We start from the raw sequence: 23061 nt of genomic DNA on the forward strand, positions 1-23061 counted from the left end.
CTCGGGGATCACATACTAGAGCCACAGGACCTTCTGCAATGATTCCAAGAACACTACCTCTTCCCTTTGATTTTAAAGGGGCATTTAATTTTATGTTTCATTTTGGCTATTCTACTTCAGTTTAAGATTCTCCATTTGGTCTGAAATACTCAGTTTTATTCTATGCCTTCACTGATATTCAGGGTGGCCTTTTCTCCAGCTAGTATTGGTCAAAATGTGCTTGACTCCCAGTAGCCAATGAGAGTTTTGCCCTTTTGTAATAAATTTCCCTGTGGCCTGGAAGTGTTTCAAGTCTGCCCATACCATACTCTCCTTGTTCTAAGTGGGTAGTTACTCCTTAGCACATGTGCATAGCCTTCTAGACACACGCTGACGACTCGGGTCCCAGGAGGAATTTTCTTAGCTGTGCCCTTCTTTGGTCCCGTTGTTACACTGCTGGGGAACTGCCATTATGTTTGTTGCTATTAGATTCATAAAGCTGGCAGTCCACTTGCAAATGCTGGACACCAAAACCTCCACTATTTGAAACAATGAAAGAAAGCTGCCAGTGCCAGTTGCTCAGTCATGTCTGACTCTTTGGGACTCCATGGACTGTAGCCTGCCACACTACTCTGTCCATGGGGTTTCCCAGGCAAGAATACTGGAGTGGGTAGCCATTTACTTCAGGGGATCTTCCTGACCCAGGGATCGAACCTGGATTTCCTGCATTGCAGGCAGATTTTTTACCCTCTGAGCCACCATAGCAGATATTTAAACATGAAAAAATTACTAAGAAACTTACGTGGGATGTGTCATTTTAAGTAAAACTATAAATGAATAGTATCAGTTTATAAAAAGTAAACATCTGATTAACACAACGAAATTAATAACAAATGGATTGTTTTCCCTACATTTTACCCACAGACAGCAGTCCTCAAAGGTAAGCTGCTGAGTGTTAAACCTTAAGGAACAGACCTCAGTTATTCACAAGCAGAAATTACTTTACAGGATAAAACTAAAGGATAAGGTATTTAACTAATATTATGCATCCAGTAAAACTCTGGACAAAAACAATACAAGAAAGAAATACCGACTTCATGTACAGAGATCGAACAAAAATCACAAATAACAAGTATATCAAATTCAGCAAAAATGAGAAAATAACATCTTCAGCAGAAGGAAGAAAATAACATTTTCACAAAGTAGGGTTTATTTCTGTAAAGGCAAGCGTCGTTTATATAATTTCTTACTGGATATTAAAAACATAAAACATATGCTCATCGCAGCACATACAGAAAAAGCCTTAAATAACATTTAAACTCTTTTGACAATGAAAAGTACTTCATAGCCAGGTAGGAATAAAAGCAAGCTTTCCTAACCTAATAATAAATATCATTGAAAATTAATCATTGAACATTCTTTAAAATGAAGTTCCCAGTGAAACTGGGAATAAATCAGTGTTCTTCTTTGTCACCACTTACATTAACTTTTACATTCTTATTGAGTATAGTTTTTTACAATCTATTAGTTTCAGCTGCACAGCAAAGTGAATCTCACTATGTATATTAACTTTTTATCTCAGGACCCAGAACAATTAGATTGAGAGTCAAAAACTATAGAACTGAAAAACAAACATAAAAACTGCCATTAAATGTAGCTTACAGGAATTTCTACATATAAAATCCTACTATAAAAATTCTAAAAGCTACACTTGATCTTAGCCAAAAGGCCGAGAAGCGATTAAAAAACTGGAAATAGAACTGCCTTATGATCCAGCAATCCCACTGCTGGGCATACACACTGAGGAAACCAGAAGGGAAAGAGACATGTGTACCCCAATGTTCATCACAGCACTGTTTATAATAGCCAGGACATGGAAGCAACCTAGATGTCCATCAGCAGATGAATGGATAAGAAAGCTGTGGTACATATACACAATGGAGTATTACTCAGCCATTAAAAAGAATACATTTGAATCAGTTCTAATGAGGTGGATGAAACTGGAGCCTATTATACAGAGTGAAGTAAGCCAGAAGGAAAAACACCAATACAGTATACTAACGCATGTATATGGAATTTAGAAAGATGGTAACGATAACCCTGTATACGAGACAGCAAAAGAGACACTGATGTATAGAACAGTATTATGGACTCTGTGGGAGAGGGAGAGGGTGGGAAGATTTGGGAGAATGGCATTGAAACATGTGAAACGTCATGTATGAAACGAGATGCCAGTCCAGTTTCAATGCACGATGCTGGATGCTTGGGGCTGGTGCACTGGGACGACCCAGAGGGATGGTGTGGGGCGGGAGGAGGGAGGAGGGTTCAGGATGGGGAACACATGTATACTAATTAAATAATTTTCTATTAAAGAAATAAAATATAAAAAAAGAAAAACAGAAAGAAAAAGAAAAGAAAAGAAATGAAAAAAAAAAAAAAGAAAGAAAGAAGAGCCAAGGTGTCCCATGTGCGTGTGTGCTCAGTTGTGTGTGACTCTTTGGGACCCCATGGACTGTAGCCTACCAGACTCCTCTGTCTGTGAAATTTTCCAGACAAGAATTGTGGAGGGGGTTGCCATTTCCTCCTGCAGGAGATCTTCCCGACCCAGAGATCAAACCCAAGCCTTTTGTGTCTTGTGCATTGATGGGCAGGTTCTTTACGAGCCCCCTGGGAAGCCCTAAGGTGTCCCCTGTGTGTGTGTGTGTGTGTGTGTGTGTGTGTGTGTTAGTCACCCAGCTGTGTCTGACTCTTTGTGACCCGATGGACTATAGCTCTCCAGGCTCCTATGTCCATGGAATTCTCCAGGCAACAATACTGGAGTAGGTCGCCATTTCCTTCTCCTGGGAATCTTTCCAATCCAGGGATTGAACCAAGATCTCCCATGTTGCAGGCAGATTCTTTACCATCTGAGTCACCAGGGAAGTCCAAGGTGTCCCGTATCTTGTCTAAAAAAAAAAAAAAAATTCTAAAAGCTAAGAAGAAGGTTTACAAAATACAAAATATTTTAAACAATAAGTAAAGGATTCTTACAAGTCAATACAAATAACAATTGTCATATATATTAAAAATCAGTGAGTAGAGAAACGAACAATGTGGTAAAATGTAAACCTTTACTGGAAACATAGGAGATGTATACATTTTCTGATAAGTTGAAATAATTTCATCATTTTTAAAGGAATTATTCCTACTGAATTGAATGAATCTATGAAGACCTACAAGACCTTTTAGAACTAACACCCAAAAAAGATGTCCTTCTCATTATACGGGACTGGAATGCAAAAGTAGGAAGTCAAGAAACACCGGGAGTACCAGGCAAATTTGGCCCTGGAGTATGGAATGAAGCAAGGCAAAGGCTCATAGAGTTTTGCCAAGAGAATGCACTGGTCGTAGCAAACACACTCTTCCAACAACACAGGAGAAGACTCTACACATGGGCATCACCAGATGATCAACACCGAAATCACATTGACTATATTCTTTGCAGCGAAAGATGCCGAAGCTCTATACAGTCAGCAAAAACAAGACCGGGAACTGCCTGTGGCTCAGATCATGAACTCCTTATTGCCAAATTCAGACTTAAATTGAAGAAAGTAGGGAAAACCACTAGACCATTGAGGTATGACCTAAATCAAATCCCTTATGATTATACAGTGGAAGTGAGAAATAGTTTTAAGGGACTAGATCTGATAGACAGAGTGCCTGATGAATGACGAATGGAGGTTCGTGATTGTACGGCACACAGAGATCAAGACCATCCCCATGGAAAAGAAATGCAAAGAAGCAAAATGACTGTCTGAGGACGCCTTACAAATAGCTGTGAAAAGAAGAGAAGTGAAAAGCAAAGGAGCAAAGGAAAGATATAAGCAACTGAATGCAGAGTTCCAAAGAATAGCAAGGAGACATAAGAAAGCCTTCCTCAGTGATCAATGCAAAGAAACAGAGGAAAGCAACAGAATGGAAAAGACTAGAGAGCTCTTCAAGGAAATTTGAGATACCAAGGGAACATTTCATGCAAAGATGGGCTCGATAAAGGACAGAAGCGCTATGGACCTAACAGAAGCAGAAGATATTAAGAAGAGGTGGCAAGAATACACAGAAGAACTGTACAAAAAAGACTTTAAGATGCAGATAATCAAGATGGTGTGATCACACACCTAGAGCCAGACATCCTGGAATGTGAAGTCAAGTGGGCCTTGGAAAGCATCACTAGGAACAAAGCTAGTGGAGGTGATGGCATTCCAGTTGAGCTATTTCAAATCCTGAAAAATGATGCTGTGAAAGTGTTGCACACAATATGCCAGAAAATTTGGAAAATGCAGCAGTGCCAACAGGACTGGGAGAGGTCAGTTTTCATTCCAGTCCCAAAGAAAGGAAATGCCAAAGAATGCTCAAACCACCGCACAATAGCACTCATCTCACACGCTAGTAAAGTAATGCTCAAAATTCTCCAAGCCAGGCTTCAGCACTACTTGAACCGTGAACTTCCAGATGTTCATGTTGCAAATGTTTTAGAAAAGGCAGAGGAACCAGAGATCAAATTGCCAACATCTGCTGGATCACGGAAAAAGCAAGAGAGTTCCAGAAAAACATTGATTTCTGCTTTCTTGACTATGCCAAAGCCATTGACTGTGTGGACCACAATAAACTGTGGAAAATTCTTCAAGAGATGGGAATACCAGACCACCTGACCTGCCTCTTGAGAAACCTATATGCAGGTCAGGAAGCAACAGTTAAAACGGAACATGGAACAACAGACTGGTTCCAAATAGGAAAAGGAGTACATCAAGGCTGTATACTGTCACCTGCTTATTTAACTTCTATGCAGAGAACATCATGAGAATCGCTGGGCTGGAAGAAGCACAAGCTGGAATCAAGATTGCTTTGAGAAATATCAATAACCACAGATATGCAGATGACACCACCCTTATGGCAGAAAGTGAAGAGGCACTAAAAAGCCTCTTGATGAAAGTGAAAGAGGAGAGTGAAAAAGTGGGCTCAAAGCTCAACATTTACAAAACAAAGATCATGGCATCTGGTCCCATCATTTCATGGCAAATAGATGGGGAAACAGTGGAGACAGTGTCAGGCTTTATTTTGGGGGGCTCCAAAATCACTGCAGATGGTGACTGCAGCCATGAAATAAAAGACTATTACTCCTTGGAAGGAAAGTTATGACCAACCTAGGTAGCATATTGAAAAGCAGATATATTACTTTGCCAAAAAAGGTCCATCTAGTCAAGGCTATGGTTTTTCCAGTGGTCATGTATGGATGTGAGAGTTGGACTGTGAAGAATGCTAAGCGCTGAAGAGTTGATGCTTTTGAACTGTGGTGTTGGAGACGACTCTTGAGAGTCCCTTGTACTGCAAGGAGATCCAACCAGTGCATTCTAAAGGAGATCAGTCCTGGGTGTTCTTTGGAAGGACCGATGCTGAAGCTGAAACTCCAATACTTTGGCCACCTCATGTGAAGAGTTGACTCATTGGAAAAGACCCTGATGCTGGAGGGATTGGGGGCAGGAGGAGAAGGGGACAACAGAGGATGAGATGGCTGGATGGCATCACCGACTCGATGGACATGAGTTTGAGTCAACTCTGGGAGTTGGTGATGACTGGGAGTCCTGGCCTGCTGTGATTCATGGGGTGGCAAAGAGTCAGACACGACTGAGCGACAGAACTGAACTGAACTCATTTCTACTGAGATTTCCAGTAATTATTTGACCAGGGTAATAAACAATATAAAATCATGTTTCCTGGAAACAATCACAAAGAAGTAATTATAATTTGGAGTGATGTTAAAATAATTTATTTGCATCAGCCTGGCTTCCACTGCAAACTAGGAAAACTCCTCCACTACATTAAAAAGGAAGATTTAACACCGGGAATTGGTTGAGTACAAAGTTCACACTAAGGGCTAGAGAAAGAGACTCTAAGCTTGAGTCTGAAAGGACTCTAGACCATAATCATGAAGCTGGGTCCTCCTGAGACACAGAACCAAGAGGTGATACAAATATGAGTGAACCAGAAAAGAAATAATTGGTACTCTTGAGACAAAGACAGTAACGGAATACCTGAACTTTCTTTTATTTTTGAGGTAGGCCTACCTTCAGAGTGAAGTGAAACAGCAGCTCTCCTCAGAACTTGGCCCACCGGTTTCCCACAGGAAGTTACACTCCCTGCTCTCCATTTCATACGTTCCTTGATGATAGAGCTCAGAATTGGTCACCGGAATATGGAGGCTGAGAGGCCCCAAAATCTGTAGTCAGCAAACTGGAAAACCAAAAAGTAAGTGGAAGAGCTGTAGACAGGGGTCACTTCCAGTTGGGAACCCACCTGGCAGTTCCAAGAGGAAGGAAGGTGGCTTCAAAAAGAAATATCAAATATCCCATCTGCCTGTTGGCTCTATCTTTGAGTACTGTTCATTCCTTTTCTAAGTCACTTATAATCTCACTTTGATAGTCTGTTTCGTAGTATCAAATCATAAAGGTCACCAACACCCATTTGCCATATCTCAAGGTAAGAGAGAAAAGCAAGGAGGAAAAAATGATAATGCTGCTTAATTTATAATATATACAAGGATATATAAATTAGATCCTGTGTATGTGTATTCAGATGACAGAAATTCCTTGTTTCCATTTCTTGTTCTCTTTGCCCTCAGCCGATGTCTCTTTTGGCCAGGACCTCTACATGATGGGGTGATTCGCTCAGAACTTTTTAAAAAGCCACTTTCTGCCGGATGAAACAGTAGAATTAACTTCATTGCATGCTTCTCCCTGTGTTACTGAACAATGCAAGTCCAAGTGTCAACACACAGTGAGGCCAAACTATGCTAAAACACTGCAGTTTGGAAGACAGAAAGGTTTATTGCAGGGCCATGTAAACAGATGAGTGGCTCACGCTCTAAGAACCCCCAAATTACTGAAAGCTCTCATCAAAGCCCTTTGAAAAGCAAAAAAGGTGAGGGAGGGATGAGGTTAGTTGTTGCAAATCTCCTGGTTTAGATCCTTTGTTCTTGAGGTCAGGTCATGGTCAGGTGACGATGTTTCTGTAAATCTCTACTAAATGAATGTTGTTCTCCGACTTGACAAGAAAGGGCAAGGTGCCAAGGTACAACTTTTACCCTCCAAAGTCCTGGTCCTGGCTAAGAGGAGACAGAACTCAGTTGGCAGCTCCCTCAGGGCCGGGTCCCCAGGCTCCACCCAGCTGTCATCTCTAAAGAAGCCAGGCGCCCAACCCAGCTGGCTCTCAGGCTCCTCAGGCCACCCAAAGTGGGACACTAGGTCCCACACACTGCGACCCAGCACACTGCCACTGCTATTAGGTTGCAGAGAGCAGAATGGGAGAGAGGTTCACTGCTGCCCCAAGGCCTGGGCTGAGGCTAGTGGGTGACTTTGGTGAGGGCTCTGAAGCCCTGCAGGACACAGCAGGATTTGAGAATTACCTTGCCTCGGATGTGAAATGAGGGCAACTGTACTGTAGTTTGAACATTCTTTGGCATTGCCCTTCTTTAAGACTGAGCTGAAAACTGACCTTTTCCCATCCTGTGGCCACTGCTGAGTTTTCCTAAGTTGCTGACATATTGAGTGCAGCACTTTAATAGCATCATCTTTCATGATTGTAAATAACTCTGCTGGAATTCTGTTACTACCTCTAGCTTTGGTCTACCCAGGTGGTGCTAGCAGTAAAGAACCCACCTACCAATTCAGGAGACATAAGAGACAGGGGAAGATCCTCTGGAGGAGGGTATGGCAACCACTCCAATATTCTTGCCTGAAGAATCCATGGACAGAGGGACTTGATGGCTGGCTACAGTCCATAGGGTCACAGAGAGTCAGACCCTAAAGCAACTTAGCGTTCACATACATGCTATGCTATGCCTAGTCACTTCAGTTGTGTCCGACTCTGTGTGACCCCATAGACGGCAGCCCACCAGGCTCCCCCATCCCTGGGATTCTCCAGGCAACAACACTGGAGTCGGTTGCCATTTCCTTCTCCAATGCATGAAAGTGAAAAGTGAAAGTCAAGTCGCTCAGTCGTGTCCAACTCTTAGTGACCCCATGGACTGCAGCCTTCCAGGCTCCTCCGTCCATGGGATTGTCCAGGCAAGAGCACTAGAGTGGGTCGCCAGTGCCTTCTCCAATGGCAGGGCTACAGCTAGAAAAGACCATGTGTGTGTGCTCAGTTGTTTAGTCATGTCTGACTCTTTGTGAGCCCATGTACAGTAGCCCGCCACTGTCCTCTGTCCACAGGATTTTCCAGCAAGAATACTGGCATGGGTTGCCATTTCCCCCTCCAGTGTATCTTCTGACCCTGGGATCGAACCCAAATCTCCTGCATTGGCAGACGGGTTCTTTACCACTGAGCTTCCTGGGAAGCCCCGTGGGTACTATTAATCCAATTCCAAGGAATTCAAGGCCTTAACAAGCTCTTGTTTATTTTCTGATGCACAAATGATGACTGTTTCCCAAACTCCCTCCTGGCATCAACAGTCTTGCTAATACAAGGGTGGTAAATTAACTGTAAAATGAAGCGGAGAGAAAATAGGAACAACTTATGCCACTACGATGCTAGCATCACCACCCACACTCTACTTTCTTCATCTCGCTCTTCTTTGTAATCTCTTTGTGCCACTTCTTTACTGACAACAGTTCTTGTAATGGATGAGGCACACTTATTTACACATGCGAAATGTCTCTAAGTTATCCTTGACCTTAGAGTGAAAGTCATAGATGGTTACTGAAGCCTCAATCCTTGAACAATGGTTTAAACCAGATCAAACTTATTTCTGGAACTTGAAGCAATTCAACTGTTTCATTATGAGGTTTTGTGCTTAGGAAATAATCTGAGATGCGGGACACAGTATGAATAAAGCACTAAAGTATGAATAAAAAACACTAAACACTTATACTACGGGCAGGGAATACATGGGATGGGAATAAGGACTATACTCAGGTTTATTCATATTGAGGAGTAATTACAGTATGATGGACAAGGCAAAGCCAGAATGTGGAAGACCTTTATCCAATTGCGATGGTCTTTAGAACTTGAGGAGACTTGTTGCTAAGCACTTCAATCTGGAACATAAGGAAGAGATGAAAGGGGAGAGATTTTCATTGTTCTTTGTCATGTGATGTTTCCATTTAAATATTTGTTCACAGACCTTGGTGGCACAAAGTATCACAAAGTCATAACTAGAAAATACCATGGTACCATTAATTCTACCTGTGGTAAGTGTTTCAAGAATTTAACTGTGAAGGGAAAAGTGCTAGAATTTGTGCACACGTGAATTCAGAAACACACATCCTTACAACCACAACATGATTCCTTGTGAATTTTTCAAAACTAGAGGGGTATCTATGACCTATATTATGTCCCATTCTGCTCTATTCCACTTGATTAAGAGTTTAAAAATAGTATAAAAATGCATTTTTGCAATTTGGAAAATACTGAATTGGGCTGTAAATGAAAGGAAGGAGGCTGTGATAATTATGATACTGAGATGACTGAATTTGATGAAGCTGTGGAAAAGATGAAAAAAGGAATCTACGAGATAACATGTAGCAGTCTAGGTTGAAGTGTGTGTGCTAGTATATGGTACTGTACCACATTACTAGTGAAAGTGTTATATTCCCTCATGAGCAGTGTCCCTAGAGTCCCTGACCAGGACTATATAATGACTATCGTCCTTTTCTCATCCCATGTATTCCCATACATAGAATGTAGAGATGAAAATTACAAGGATTCTCCTCACAATAGATCCCATTTAAGGATTCCATTTAAGGATCTTCCTTCATTATGGAGCCTTGATATTTTGTTAAATATGCTCCTCTTTCTACAAGAAAAGTACCCTAATACCCCAGGATCTCAGGTTACTTAAATGGTGAAAAAAAAAAAAAAATACTCAATCTAAAAAGTTAAGTCCCCCACCAACTCGCTGCAACAATAAAGGACAGAGGTATCAAATTCTGCATTAAACATACACAAAACAAAAATTTTGTGGCTTTATGGTTTAAAGTACCATCCTTTCAATTCAATAATAACTACTTGTGGAGATAAAGACAGTAGATCGCTAAGCTGAGGGTCCTAGGTGCTGAAGAGAAAATTTAGAAAACTAGCATGTTAAGAAACAACATTACTATATCCAGGCAGAAAAGAAAATTTAGAAAACTAGCAAGTTAAACAATATTACTATATGCAGGCAAAAAAGCTCAATGTATTAAAAACAAAGTGTTGAAGAAAGTATCAGTTCATTATTTCATCATTTTGACCGAAGTATCAGGCATCTCAGGCTTCCCAGGTGGCTCAGGGGTAAAGAATCCACCTACTAATGCAGGAGATGAAAGAGGATACAGGTTCAATCCCTGTTCAGGAAGATGCCCTGGACTAGACAATGGCAACCCACTCCAGTATTCTTGCCTGGGAAATCCCATGGACAGAGAAGCCTGGTGGGCTACAGTCCACAGAATGGCAAAGAGCTGGACATGACTCAGCATACAGCACACACACCAGGTACCTCGTGCCAATTTTAGCCTGCCTTTTACTCATTAATTACCACAAACATACTCTGTAATTTCCTTCCTGAGCAGTTCTACAGTTTTTGTTAAGAGTGTGAAAGCAAGTGAAAAAATCTGCACTAGTTTGGGTTGAGGATTTTAGTCAACAGTGGTTGAATTGACAGGATCTAAAACAAGACTACAATTCAGTTCAGCTCAGTCGCTCAGTCGTGTCCAACTCCTTGCGACCCCATGAATCCCAGCACGCCAGGCCTCCCTGTTCATCACCATCTCCCAGAGTTCACTCAAACTCATGTCCATTGAGTCGGTGATGCCATCCAGCCATCTCATCCTCTGTCGTCCCCTTCTCCTCATGCCCCCTATCCCTCCCAGCATCAGAGTCTTTTCCAATGAGTCAACTCTTCACATGAGGTGGCCAAAGTACTGGAGTTTCAGCTTTAGCATCATTCCTTCCAAAGAACTCTCAGGGCTACTCTCCTTTAGAATGGACTGGTTGGATCTCCTTGCAGTCCAAGGGACTCTCAAGAGTCTTCTCCAACACCACAGTTCAAAAGCATCAATTCTTTGGCACTCAGCTTTCTTCATATTCCAACTATCTCAACCATACCTGACCACTGGAAAAACCAGAGCCTTGACTAGATGGACCTTTGTTGGCAAAGTAATATCTCTGCTTTTCAATATGATATCTAGGTTGGTCATAACTTTTCTTTCAAAGAGTATGTGTCTTTTAATTTCATGGCTGCAGTCACCTTCTGCAGTGATTTTGGAGCCCAAAAAAATCAAGTCTGAAAGGTGTACGTCAAGACTGTATATTGTCACCATGCTTATTTAACTTATATGCAGAGTACATCATGAGAAATGCTGGACTAGAAGAAACACAAGCTGGAATCAGGATTGCCAGGAGAAATATCAATAACCTCAGATATGCAGATGGCATCACCCTTATTGTAGAAAGTGAAGAGGAACTATAAATCCTCTTGATGAAAGTGAAAGAGGAGAGTGAAAAAGTGGGCTTAAAGCTCAACATTCAGAAAACGAAGTTCATGGCATCTGGTCCCTTCAATTCATGGGAAATAGATAAGGAAACAGTGGAAACAGTGTCAGACTTTATTTTTGGGGGCTCCAAAATCACTGCAGATGGTGACTGCAGCCATGAAATTAAAAGACGCTTACTCCTTGGAAGAAAAGTTATGACCAACCTAGATAGCATATTGAATATCAGAGACTACAGTAGTAAAACGTAAAATAAAGGGCACTGAAAAGGGGAGATATGATGAAAAGTTATCTTCATCATTTATAAATCTGAGGGGTGAATTTTTATTAGGAGTAAGGTTGTGGTTAACAGTTTCATAATGTGTAGAAGTTAGAGCAGTCAAGGTGATATTAAGATACAGACCATGTCCTTAAGTCAATGTCTAATCATTTTTGAAAATGAGCTATGAAATTAAGCTAGACATGCACTCACTTGGTACCAAGAAGATAAATCAAAATATTGGTGGATAATACATTAGTAAATCAGATGCCCAGTTCTTTGAGGCTTATGTAGGACTGATTTGAGAACTGGTTTAAGAGTAAGAATGTATTGTAAATGGTAGCTTAATGAGGGGCTTTCCTGGTGGTTCAGACAGTAAAGAATTTGCCTGCAATGCGGGAGACCTGGGTTCAATCCCTGGGTTCGAAAGATCCCCTGAAGGGAGAACCTGGCAACCCACTCTAGTATTCTTGTCTGGAGAATTCCATGGACAGAGGGCCAGGTGGGCTACAGTCCATGGGGTCACAAAGAGTCAGACACAACTAAACGACCAAGCACAGCACAGCTTAGTGAGATGGCTAGCTGTTTAGAGGTCTGGAAGTATGTTTGATCATCAAAGGACATTACTAACAAATGTCTAGTCTGTATGGCACATGTATTTCCATTTCTGAGAATGGAAATCTTCTCTGCTGGGCTACACATTGTCACCTTATCCTTTTGATTTAAAGGGTTAGCAGAATTAACTAGGAATAAGAGGCTTTCTGTGAAGAAGTGTGAGCTCACAGGATGTTGTTTCTTCTTTTTATGAAATGAAAATTCCATAAATGACATGAGAATGATTCAAGAGGAATAAAGCAAGCATTTTAAATATACAGTATTGAAAGCACTTTTAAAAATCCCAAATGTGCTGTTTCCCCTAAAACCTCTGTTCAAATTAGAGCTCTAGACTGGTTAATAATCTTGATCTGTGTGTTCATTTATGTTTTCTAAGTGTATACCATCATGTATGAACGTTACATGTTTTTTAAATGCTTTGGTCAAAGAAGAAGGCAGAACATCAGTATTGCCAGCCAGGCATGTTGTCAGATTTCATGCTAACAAATATATGATAACACATTTGTATGATGGAGATAACTGTAGATGGTATTTTCATATGGCATATGTATTATCTGTTTTTATTATGAAGTAATACATTGTGAGGTTGCACTCGGGAACTGATTACCTTAAAGTCCTATAATGTGGAGACTTTGATGTCTTTGCCACTCTAAGACAATATTTCCTTACTCCAAGCTTTCCTCCTTCAAGGAGCCACTGATTTCCTTTTTACTTCTGAAGGTTATTTTGCATTCAGTACATAACAATTTTCAATTGCTACCCTCCCAGCTACCCTGATTTCCTTCCATTTTATAAGGGTACAGGTTTTTAAATGCTGTTCTTCTTAACAGTATGATAGAATGTAAATACATTTGAGTAACATCCATCAACAACCCAACATATTCCCCCTCCCACAGCCACCTGGGTCTACCAGTCATTGCATTAGGTAGCATTACAGTAGATCCTCAAAGCTGTGAAAGCTAGCAGTGCTGGACGCCTGCAATTTCATAGATTTAGATGAAGAGAAATGCAGAGGACGTAGGACAAATAATGACTTGTTACATGGAAATACATCATATGGACAATGAGAAAATATAATATCTGCGAATATTTATATCTCTCCTGAGTATTATGATTAAAGAATTCTCACTTGTAAGTAAAAGGAGGACCTATAGTTTATTATCATAACATCCAAATGTGTAACACAAGACTCCTTTATCAGAAGATGATATTCATTCACCTTTCCAGTAAGACTCTTTTGTGTTATATATTGTGGAAATGTTTGCACATATTAATAGACATAAAGAACTGTATCACGAATCACTATGTGCCCTTCCTCTAGATTCAACAAGTGTCATCGTAGGCCAGTCACCATTCGTGTGTACTCACACAGTCTCACTCTGCCTCACCATTACTTAAGAGCCCGTCAGACATGTCTTAAGCCAAACTCTCATTCATCCTAACCTGTACCCTTCCTTTTTCCTCTATCTTGGTTTGCTCATCACTCCCACCCAGTTCCTGTTCCTCTTATTTGTTTTTCTTTTAGTGCTGCTGCTTTGACTGCATGACTTTGCCAGACAACAAACTAAAGGTTAACATTGAATACATCAGCTCAGACGGAGGAGACTGAACACTGATGTATGCTGTCCTGCCCTCTTTTTCCACCAATGGCTAGATATGATGTCTCCGCGATAGGTGTTGGTGAGTTCCTGGTGTATATGAAGGTTACTCTCCTGCTTGTCTGGCTGAAAGTATTCCTCTTCCTTCCTGGATGGCCCCAGCTTGGGCACGCCCAAAGACTTGGCCCCCCAGAAGTGGTGATTCCCTGGAGAGTAACACCCACTGGCAGAGGCATGAAGCTTCAAGGCTGGTTCTCTTACAAACTGCATTTTGGGGGCCAGAGACATGTTGTTCATATAAAGGTCAAGAAGAATTTTTTGTCCAAAAACTTCCCAGTGTTCACCTACGCAGACAAGGGTGTTCTCCTGCAAGACCAACCGTTTGTCCAGGATGACTGTTATTACCGTGGTTATGTGGAGGGGGACCCAGACTCTCTGGTTTCCCTCAGTAACTGCTTCGGGGGCTTTCAAGGAATGTTACAGACAAATGACATTGTTTATGAAATTGAACCCAAAAGGTTTTCTACTGCATTTGAGCATCTAATATATAAGCTAGACAATAAGGACACAAATTTTTCATACTTTCGATGTGGGTTAACAGATGAGAAAATAGCAGGACAATTGAAGATTCAAGAAAGCATTAATTCCACTTTGATGCAAAGTGCCTATACAGGCTGGTGGACCCACCACTATTTTCTTGAAGTGGCAGTGGTCATAGATTACAGTCGATATCTTCATCATCAAAGTAATGCTTCGCTTGTGCAGAAAGAAGTGTTCCTTGTTTTAAATGGAGTAAGTGACCTTATGAAACCACTGGATCTTGAGGTATTTTTCAAGGGAATGGAGATATGGACTCAAAAAAGCCTTATTGCAATAGGAGGTGCTGGAAAGACCTTGGACAACTTTTGCAAATGGAAGCAAAAGGGCTTCGATAAACGTGTGCCCCACGATGTGGTACATATTTTTGTAAAAAAGAATTATGGTGAAACTCTTGGCTTAGCCTTTGTTGGGACAGTGTGTCAACGTCAATTTAGTTGTGGAATTGAGACTTTCCACGATCAACGAATTTTTATTTTATCATATATTGTGACTCATGAGATGGGTCATAATTTGGGTATGGATCATGATAATCCCAAAATATGTAAATGTGGAGCATCAGAGTGCATATTGTTTCCATCTGTAGCATTAACAACTAAATTCAGCAACTGCAGCTATGCTGATTATTGCAACCTTGGTCATAGAAGACGCTGTTTGTACACTTCACCAAATCCACATACAGTTATCAGGGAGACACGCTGTGGAAACAGGGTGGTTGAAGAAGGAGAAGAGTGTGACTGTGGATCCTTAGAGATGTGTAACACTGATCCCTGTTGTCAGTTAAACTGCACTATGACAGCTGGTGTCAACTGTGCTTTTGGGCTTTGTTGCCATAACTGCATGTTCAGCCAATCAGGCACCGTGTGTAGGAAAGTAGCAAATGAATGTGATCTTCCAGAGTGGTGCAATGGGACATCCAATCAGTGTCCAGATGATGTGTACGTGCAGAATGGGGCCTCCTGCACAGGCGGTGGTTACTGCTATGGAAGGAGATGCAATCAGCGTGATGAACAGTGTAGGCAAATCTTTGGCAAAGAGGCCAAAAATGCAGACATGAGTTGCTACACGGCAGTGAATACCCGAGGTGACCGTTTTGGTAACTGTGGTATCACAGAAACCTCATACATAAGATGCAACATGGCAGACAGCCTGTGTGGGAGGATTCAGTGTGAGAACGTCAAAGAAATTCCTCTAATGAGTGATCATACTACTCTGCATTGGACTAAATTCAATGATAACACTTGCTGGGGTACAGACTACCACCTCGGGATAAGAATAGTTGATATTGGTGCAGTGAACGATGGTACAAAGTGTGGTCCCGAAAACATCTGCATCAGAAGGAGGTGTGTCTCTTATTCCACTGTTCCACGTAACTGCTCACCTCAGCTCTGCTCTTTGAGGGGAGTCTGCAACAACAGACAGCACTGCCACTGCAACTACGGGTGGGACCCTCCCGTCTGCCAGGAAAAAGGCAGAGGAGGCAGTGTGGACAGTGGCCCAGCCCCTGAGCCCCAAACAGAAGAAAGGGTGGAAAAGAGGAACCTGCTAACATATTTCCTGATTCCTCTTTTGTTTCTAATACCATGTCTGTTGCTTTTGCTTTTGCTGTTCATGAGACCAAAAAAGAAAAATGAAAAAGAAGAGGCTGTTCCACCAACAGCCTCTGTTCCACCAAAATCTGAGAAAACTACCCAAAACCTACCTAAAAACTAGACATGTTACGGCTTCACTTAGGATGTAAGCACAGAATATTCTAACTTTACCTAAGGAAGAAACACAGAATGTGCCTACTGAAAAAACAACAAACAAGGAAAAACCAATAGCTCCTATTTCCAGAGACTGCCAAAGCCTAGTGATCTTTCCCAAGGATTAGATTGTAATCTCCTGGAAGTAACAATGTTATAACATGTGTCCTAGATCATTGGCAGAAAATTCCAACTTTTTCTAATCATTTGGGACCATAAACAACCAGTAAACAAAATTTACTAATCCCTAGCCTATTTCTACTTTCCATTATTTTAAGCGATTTTAAGTGGTCAATTTTTATGGAATTATTCTCTGTGTGTGTCTGGAGCAGAGACAGTCTGTGGATGGTGTTCGTGTGTGTGTCTGATTTACTGTTCCTCTATCCCACATGCCCTTCCTCCTTGTACTCTGGCCTTGTCACACAAGGACTGGTAACCTACAGATTACATGTCTTATATGCCAATCCTCTCCTGTTCCTTTCTGCCAATGGCAGGAACTAGAGAAAGAGTTGAAACCCGGGGAAAATTTGATTTGTGTTCATGTCAGAATTGTCTCATTAACAGCTTTCGCCTTAGCAGCAACCATAATTTCTGCTATATACATATTTGGTTACACTCAGAACCAACAAGACTATAAGTCTCAGCCATACTGGCACTGCTACCAAGCATTGTAGCCTCCCAGTTTTGAGTCCCAGGTCTAAATGTTCTCCAAATCCCTGAGTTTCCCATACCAGGTGGGCTAACCCTTTCCTCGGGGATCACATACTAGACCCACAGGACCTACTGCAAAGATTCCAAGAACCCTACCTCTTCCCTTTGATTTTAAGGGGGCATTTAATTTTATGTTTCATTTTGGCTATTCTACTTCAGTTTAAGATTCTCCATTTGGTCTGAAATACTCAGTTTTATTCTATGCCTTCACTGATATTCAGGGTGGCCTTTTCTCCAGCTAGTATTGGTCAAAATGTGCTTGACTCCCAGTAGCCAATGAGAGTTTTGCCCTTTTGTAATAAATTTCCCTGTGGCCTGGAAGTGTTTCAAGTCTGCCCATACCATACTCTCCTTGTTCTAAGTGGGTAGTTACTCCTTAGCACATGTGCATAGCCTTCTAGACACACGCTGACGACTCGGGTCCCAGGAGGAATTTTCTTAGCTGTGCCCTTCTTTGGTCCCGTTGTTACACTGCTGGGGAACTGCCATTATGTTTGTTGCTATTAGATTCATAAAGCTGGCAGTCCACTTGCAAATGCTGGACACCAAAACCTTCACTATTTGAAACAATGAAAGAAAGCTGCCAGTGTCAGTTGCTCAGTCATGTCTGACTCTTTGGGACTCCATGGACTGTAGCCTGCCACACTACTCTGTCCATGGGGTTTCCCAGGCAAGAATACTGGAGTGGGTAGCCATTTACCTCAGGGGATCTTCCTGACCCAGGAATCAAACCTGGATTTCCTGCATTGCAGGCAGATTCTTTACCCTCTGAGCCACCATAGCAGATATTTAAACATATGAAAAAATTATTAAGAAACTTACGTGGGATGTGTCATTTTAAGTAAAACTATAAATGAATAGTATCAATTTATAAAAAGTAAACATCTGATTAACATGATGAAATTCATAACAAATGGATTGTTTTCCCTACATTTTACCCACAGACAGCAGTCCTCAAAGGTAAGCTGCTGAGTATTAAACCTTAAGGAACAGACCTCAGTTATTCACAAGCAGAAATTACTTTACAGGATAAAACTAAAGGATAAAGTATTTAACTAATATTATGCATCCAGTAAAACTCTGGACAAAAACAATACAAGAAAGAAATACCGACTTCATGTACAGAGATCGAACAAAAATCACAAATAACAAGTATATCAAATTCAGCAAAAATGAGGAAATAACATCTTCAGCAGAAGGAAGAAAATAACATTTTCACAAAGTAGGATTTATTTATTTAAAGGCAAGCATAGTTTATATAACTCCTACTGGATATTAAAAACATAAAACATATGCTCATCGCAGCACATACAGAAAAAGCCTTAAATAACATTTAAACTCTTTTGACAATGAAAAGTACTTCATAGCCAGGTAGGAATAAAAGCAAGCTTTCCTAACCTAATAATAAATATCATTGAAAATTAATCATTGAACATTCTTTAAAATGAAGTTCCCAGTGAAACTGGGAATAAATCAGTGTTCTTCTTTGTCACCACTTACATTAACTTTTACATTCTTATTGAGTATAGTTGATTTACAATCTATTAGTTTCAGCTGCACAGCAAAGTGAATCTCACTATTTATATTAACTTTTTATCTCAGGACCCAGAACAATTAGATTGAGAATCAAAAACTATGGAACTGAAAAATAAACATAAAAACTGCCATTAAATGTAGCTTACAGGAATTTCTACATATAAAATCCTACTATAAAAATTCTAAAAGCTAAGAAGAAAGTTTACAAAGTACAAAATATTTTAAACAATAAGTAAAGGATTCTTACAAGTCAATACAAATAACAATTGTCATATATATTAAAAATCAGTGAGTAGAGAAACGAACAATGTGGTAAAATGTAAACCTTTACTGGAAACATAGGAGATGTATACATTTTCTGATAAGTTGAAATAATTTCATCATTTTTAAAGGAATTACTCCTACTGAGTTGAACGAATCTATGAAGACCTACAAGACCTTTTAGAACTAACACCCAAAAAAGATGTCCTTTTCATTATACGGGACTGGAATGCAAAAGTAGGAAGTCAAGAAACACCGGGAGTACCAGGCAAATTTGGCCCTGGAGTACGGAATGAAGCAAGGCAAAGGCTCATAGAGTTTTGCCAAGAGAATGCACTGGTCATAGCAAACACACTCTTCCAACAACACAGGAGAAGACTCTACACATGGGCATCACCAGATGATCAACACCGAAATCACATTGACTATATTCTTTGCAGCGAAAGATGCCGAATCTCTATACAGTCAGCAAAAACAAGACCGGGAACTGCCTGTGGCTCAGATCATGAACTCCTTATTGCCAAATTCAGACTTAAATTCAAGAAAGTAGGGAAAGCCACTAGACCATTGAGGTATGACCTAAATCAAATCCCTTATGATTATACAGTGGAAGTGAGAAATAGTTTTAAGGGACTAGATCTGATAGACAGAGTGCCTAATGAACGACGGATGGAGGTTCGTGATTGTACGGGAGAGAGATCAAGACAATCCCCATGGAAAAGAAATGCAAAAAAGCAAAATGACTGTCTGAGGACGCCTTACAAATAGCTGTGAAAAGAAGAGAAGTGAAAAGCAAAGGAGCAAAGGAAAGACATAAGCATCTGAATGCAGAGTTCCAAAGAATAGCAAGGAGACATAAGAAAGCCTTCCTCAGTGATCAATGCAAAGAAACAGAGGAAAGCAACAGAATGGAAAAGACTAGAGAGCTCTTCAAGGAAATTCGAGATACCAAGGGAACATTTTATGCAAAGATGGGCTCGATAAAGGACAGAAGCGCTATGGACCTAACAGAAGCAGAAGATATTAAGAACAGGTGGCAAGAATACACAGAAGAACTGTACAAAAAAGACTTTAAGATGCAGATAATCAAGATGGTGTGATCACTCACCTAGAGCCAGACATTCTGGAATGTGAAGTCAAGTGGGCCTTGGAAAGCATCACTAGGAACAAAGCTAGTGGAGGTGATGGCATTCCAGTTGAGCTATTTCAAATCCTGAAAAATGATGCTGTGAAAGTGTTGCACACAATATGCCAGAAAATTTGGAAAATGCAGCAGTGCCAACAGGACGGGGAAAGGTCAGTTTTCATTCCAGTCCCAAAGAAAGGAAATGCCAAAGAATGCTCAAACCACCGCACAATAGCACTCATCTCACACGCTAGTAAAGTAATGCTCAAAATTCTCCAAGCCAGGCTTCAGCAATACTTGAACCATGAACTTCCAGATGTTCATGTTGCAGATGTTTTAGAAAAGGCAGAGGAACCAGAGATCAAATTGCCAACATCTGCTGGATCATGGAAAAAGCAAAAGAGTTCCAGAAAAACATCGATTTCTGCTTTTTTGACTATTTCAAAGCCTTTGATGGTGTGGACCACAATAAACTGTGGAAAATTCTTCAAGAGATGGGAATACCAGACCACCTGACCTGCCTCTTGAGAAACCTATATGCAGGTCAGGAAGCAACAGTTAGGACTGGACATGAAACAACAAACTGGTTCCAAATAGGAAAAGGAGTACGTCAAGGCTGTATACTGTCACCTGCTTATTTAACTTCTATGCAGAGAACATCATGAGAATCGCTGGGCTGGAAGAAGCACAAGCTGGAATCAAGATTGCTTGAGAAATATCAATAACCTCAGATATGCAGATGACACCACCCTTATGGCAGAAAGTGAAGAGGCACTAAAAAGCCTCTTGATGAAAGTGAAAGAGGAGAGTGAAAAAGTGGGCTCAAAGCTCAACATTCAGAAAACGAAGATCATGGCATCTGGTCCCATCACTTCATGGCAAATAGATGGGGAAACAGTGGAGACAGTGTCAGGCTTTATTTTGGGGGGCTCCAAACCACTGCGGATGTTGACTGCAGCCATGAAATTAAAAGACGCTTACTCCTTGGAAGGAAAGTTATGACCAACCTAGATAGCATATTGAAAAGCAGAGACATTACTTTGCCAACAATGGTCCATCTAGTCAAGGCTATGGTTTTTCCAATGGTCATGTATGGATGTGAGAGTTGGACTGTGAAGAATGCTAAGCGACGAAGAGTTGATGCTTTTGAACTGTGGCGTTGGAGAAGACTCTTGAGAGTCCCTTGGACTGCAAGGAGATCCAACCAGTCCGATCTGAAGGAGATCAGTCCTGGGTGTTCTTTGGAAGGACTGATGCTGAAGCTGAACCTCCAATACTTTGGCCACCTCATGCGAAGTGTTGACTCATTGAAAAAGACCCTGATGCTCAGAGGGATTGGAGGCAGGAGGAGAAGGGGACAACAGAGGATGAGATGGCTGGATGGCATCACCGACTCGATGGACATGAGTTTGAGTCAACTCTGGGAGTTGGTCATGGCTGAAAGTCCTGGCCTGCTATGATTCATGGGGTCACAAAGAGTCAGACATGACTGAGCAACGGAACTGAACTGAACTCATTCCTACTGAGATTTCCAGTAATTATTTGAGCAGGGTAATAAAAAACATAAAATTATGTTTCCTGGAAACAATCACAAAGAAGTAATTATAATTTGGAGTGATATTAAAATAATTTATTTGCATCAGCCTGGCTTCCACTGCAAACTAGGAAAACTCCTCCACTACATTAAAAAGGAAGATTTAACACCGGGAATTGGTTGAGTACAAAGTTCATACTAAGGGTAGAGAAAGAAACTCTAAGCTTGAGTCTGAAAGGACTCTAGACCATAATCATAAAGCTGGGTCCTCCTGAGACACAGAACCAAGAGGTGATACAAATATGAGTGAACCAGAAAAGAAATGAATGGTACTCTTGAGACAGAGACAAATACTGGAATACCTGAACTTTTTTTTATTTTTGAGCTAGGCCTACCTTCAGAGTGAAGTGAAACAGCAGCTCTCCTCAGAACTTGGCCCACCGGTTTCCCTCAGGTAGTTACACTTCCTGCTCTCCATTTCTCGCGTTCCTTGATGACAGAGCTCAGAATTGGTCACCAGAGTATGGAGATGAGAGGCCCCAAAATCTGTAGTCAGCAAACTGGAAAACCAAAAAGTAAGTGGAAGAGCTGTAGACAGGGGTCACTTCCAGTTGGGAACCCACCTGGCAGTTCCAAGAGGAAGGAAGGTGGCTTCAAAAAGAAATATCAAATATCCCATCTGCCTGTTGGCTCTATCTTTGAGTACTGTTCATTCCTTTTTTTTATTTTATTTTATTTTTAAACTTTACAAATTGTATTAGTTTTGCCAAATATCAAAATGAATCCGCCACAGGTATACAGGTGTTCCCCATCCTGAACCCTCCTCCCTCCTCCCTCCCCATACCATCCCTCTGAGTCGTCCCAGTGCACTAGCCCCAAGCATCCAGTATTATGCTTCGAACCTGGACTGGCAACTCGTTTCTTACATGATATTATACATGTTTCAATGCCATTCTCCCAAATCTTCCCACCCTCTTCCTCTGCAACAGAGTCCATAAGACTGTTCTATACATCAGTGTCTCTTTTGCTGTCTCGTACACAGGGTTATTGTTAGCATCTTTCTAAATTCCATATATATGCGTTAGTATACTGTATTGGTGTTTTTCTTTCTGGCTTACTTCCCTCTGTATAATAGGCTCCAGTTTCATCCACCTCATTAGAACTGATTCAAATGAATTCTTTTTAATGGCTGAGTAATACTCCATTGTGTATATGTACCACAGCTTTCTTTATCCATTCATCTGCTGATGGACATCTAGGTTGCTTCCATGTCCTGGCTATTATAAACAGTGCTGCGATGAACATTGGGGTACACGTGTCTCTTTCCCTCTGGTTTCCTCAGTGTGTATGCACAGCAGTGGGATTGCTGGATCATAAGGCAGTTCTATTTCCAGTTTTTTAAGGAATCTCCACACTGTTCTCCATACTGGCTGTACTAGTTTGCATTCCCACCAACAGTGTAAGAGGGTTCCCTTTTCTCCACACCTTCTCCAGCATTTATTGCTTGTAGACTTTTGGATCGCAGCCATTCTGACTGGCGTGAAATGGTACCTCACAGTGGTTTTGATTTGCATTTCTCTGATAATGAGTGATGTT

The 23061-nt window shown here is 41.0% G+C and overlaps 1 protein-coding gene, 1 long non-coding RNA gene and 1 pseudogene across 2 annotated transcripts; 1 reads left to right on the top strand and 2 right to left on the bottom strand.

Annotated features, from left to right (window-relative positions):
- Positions 1-1597: 1597 nt before the first annotated feature.
- LOC133253566 (U2 spliceosomal RNA) lies at positions 1598-1720 on the bottom strand (annotated as a pseudogene).
- A 190-nt stretch (positions 1721-1910) lies between these two features.
- On the bottom strand, positions 1911-22294 carry LOC133252412 (uncharacterized). Its single transcript, XR_009737918.1, has 3 exons — positions 21861-22294; positions 6081-6246; positions 1911-2924 (listed from the first exon to the last, which is right to left on the bottom strand). It is a non-coding gene; the product is annotated as an uncharacterized LOC133252412 (long non-coding RNA).
- Positions 9029-16547, top strand: LOC133252411 (disintegrin and metalloproteinase domain-containing protein 20-like). Its single transcript, XM_061424987.1, has 2 exons — positions 9029-9203; positions 13883-16547. The coding sequence occupies exon 2, from the start codon at positions 13977-13979 to the stop codon at positions 16263-16265; it is 2289 nt and encodes a 762-aa protein (XP_061280971.1). The 5' UTR covers positions 9029-9203; positions 13883-13976; the 3' UTR covers positions 16266-16547.
- Positions 22295-23061: the final 767 nt, after the last annotated feature.

The sequence above is a fragment of the Bos javanicus genome, chromosome 8, assembly GCF_032452875.1.
Source record: "Bos javanicus breed banteng chromosome 8, ARS-OSU_banteng_1.0, whole genome shotgun sequence".
In the NCBI taxonomy this organism is placed as follows: Eukaryota; Metazoa; Chordata; class Mammalia; order Artiodactyla; family Bovidae; genus Bos; species Bos javanicus.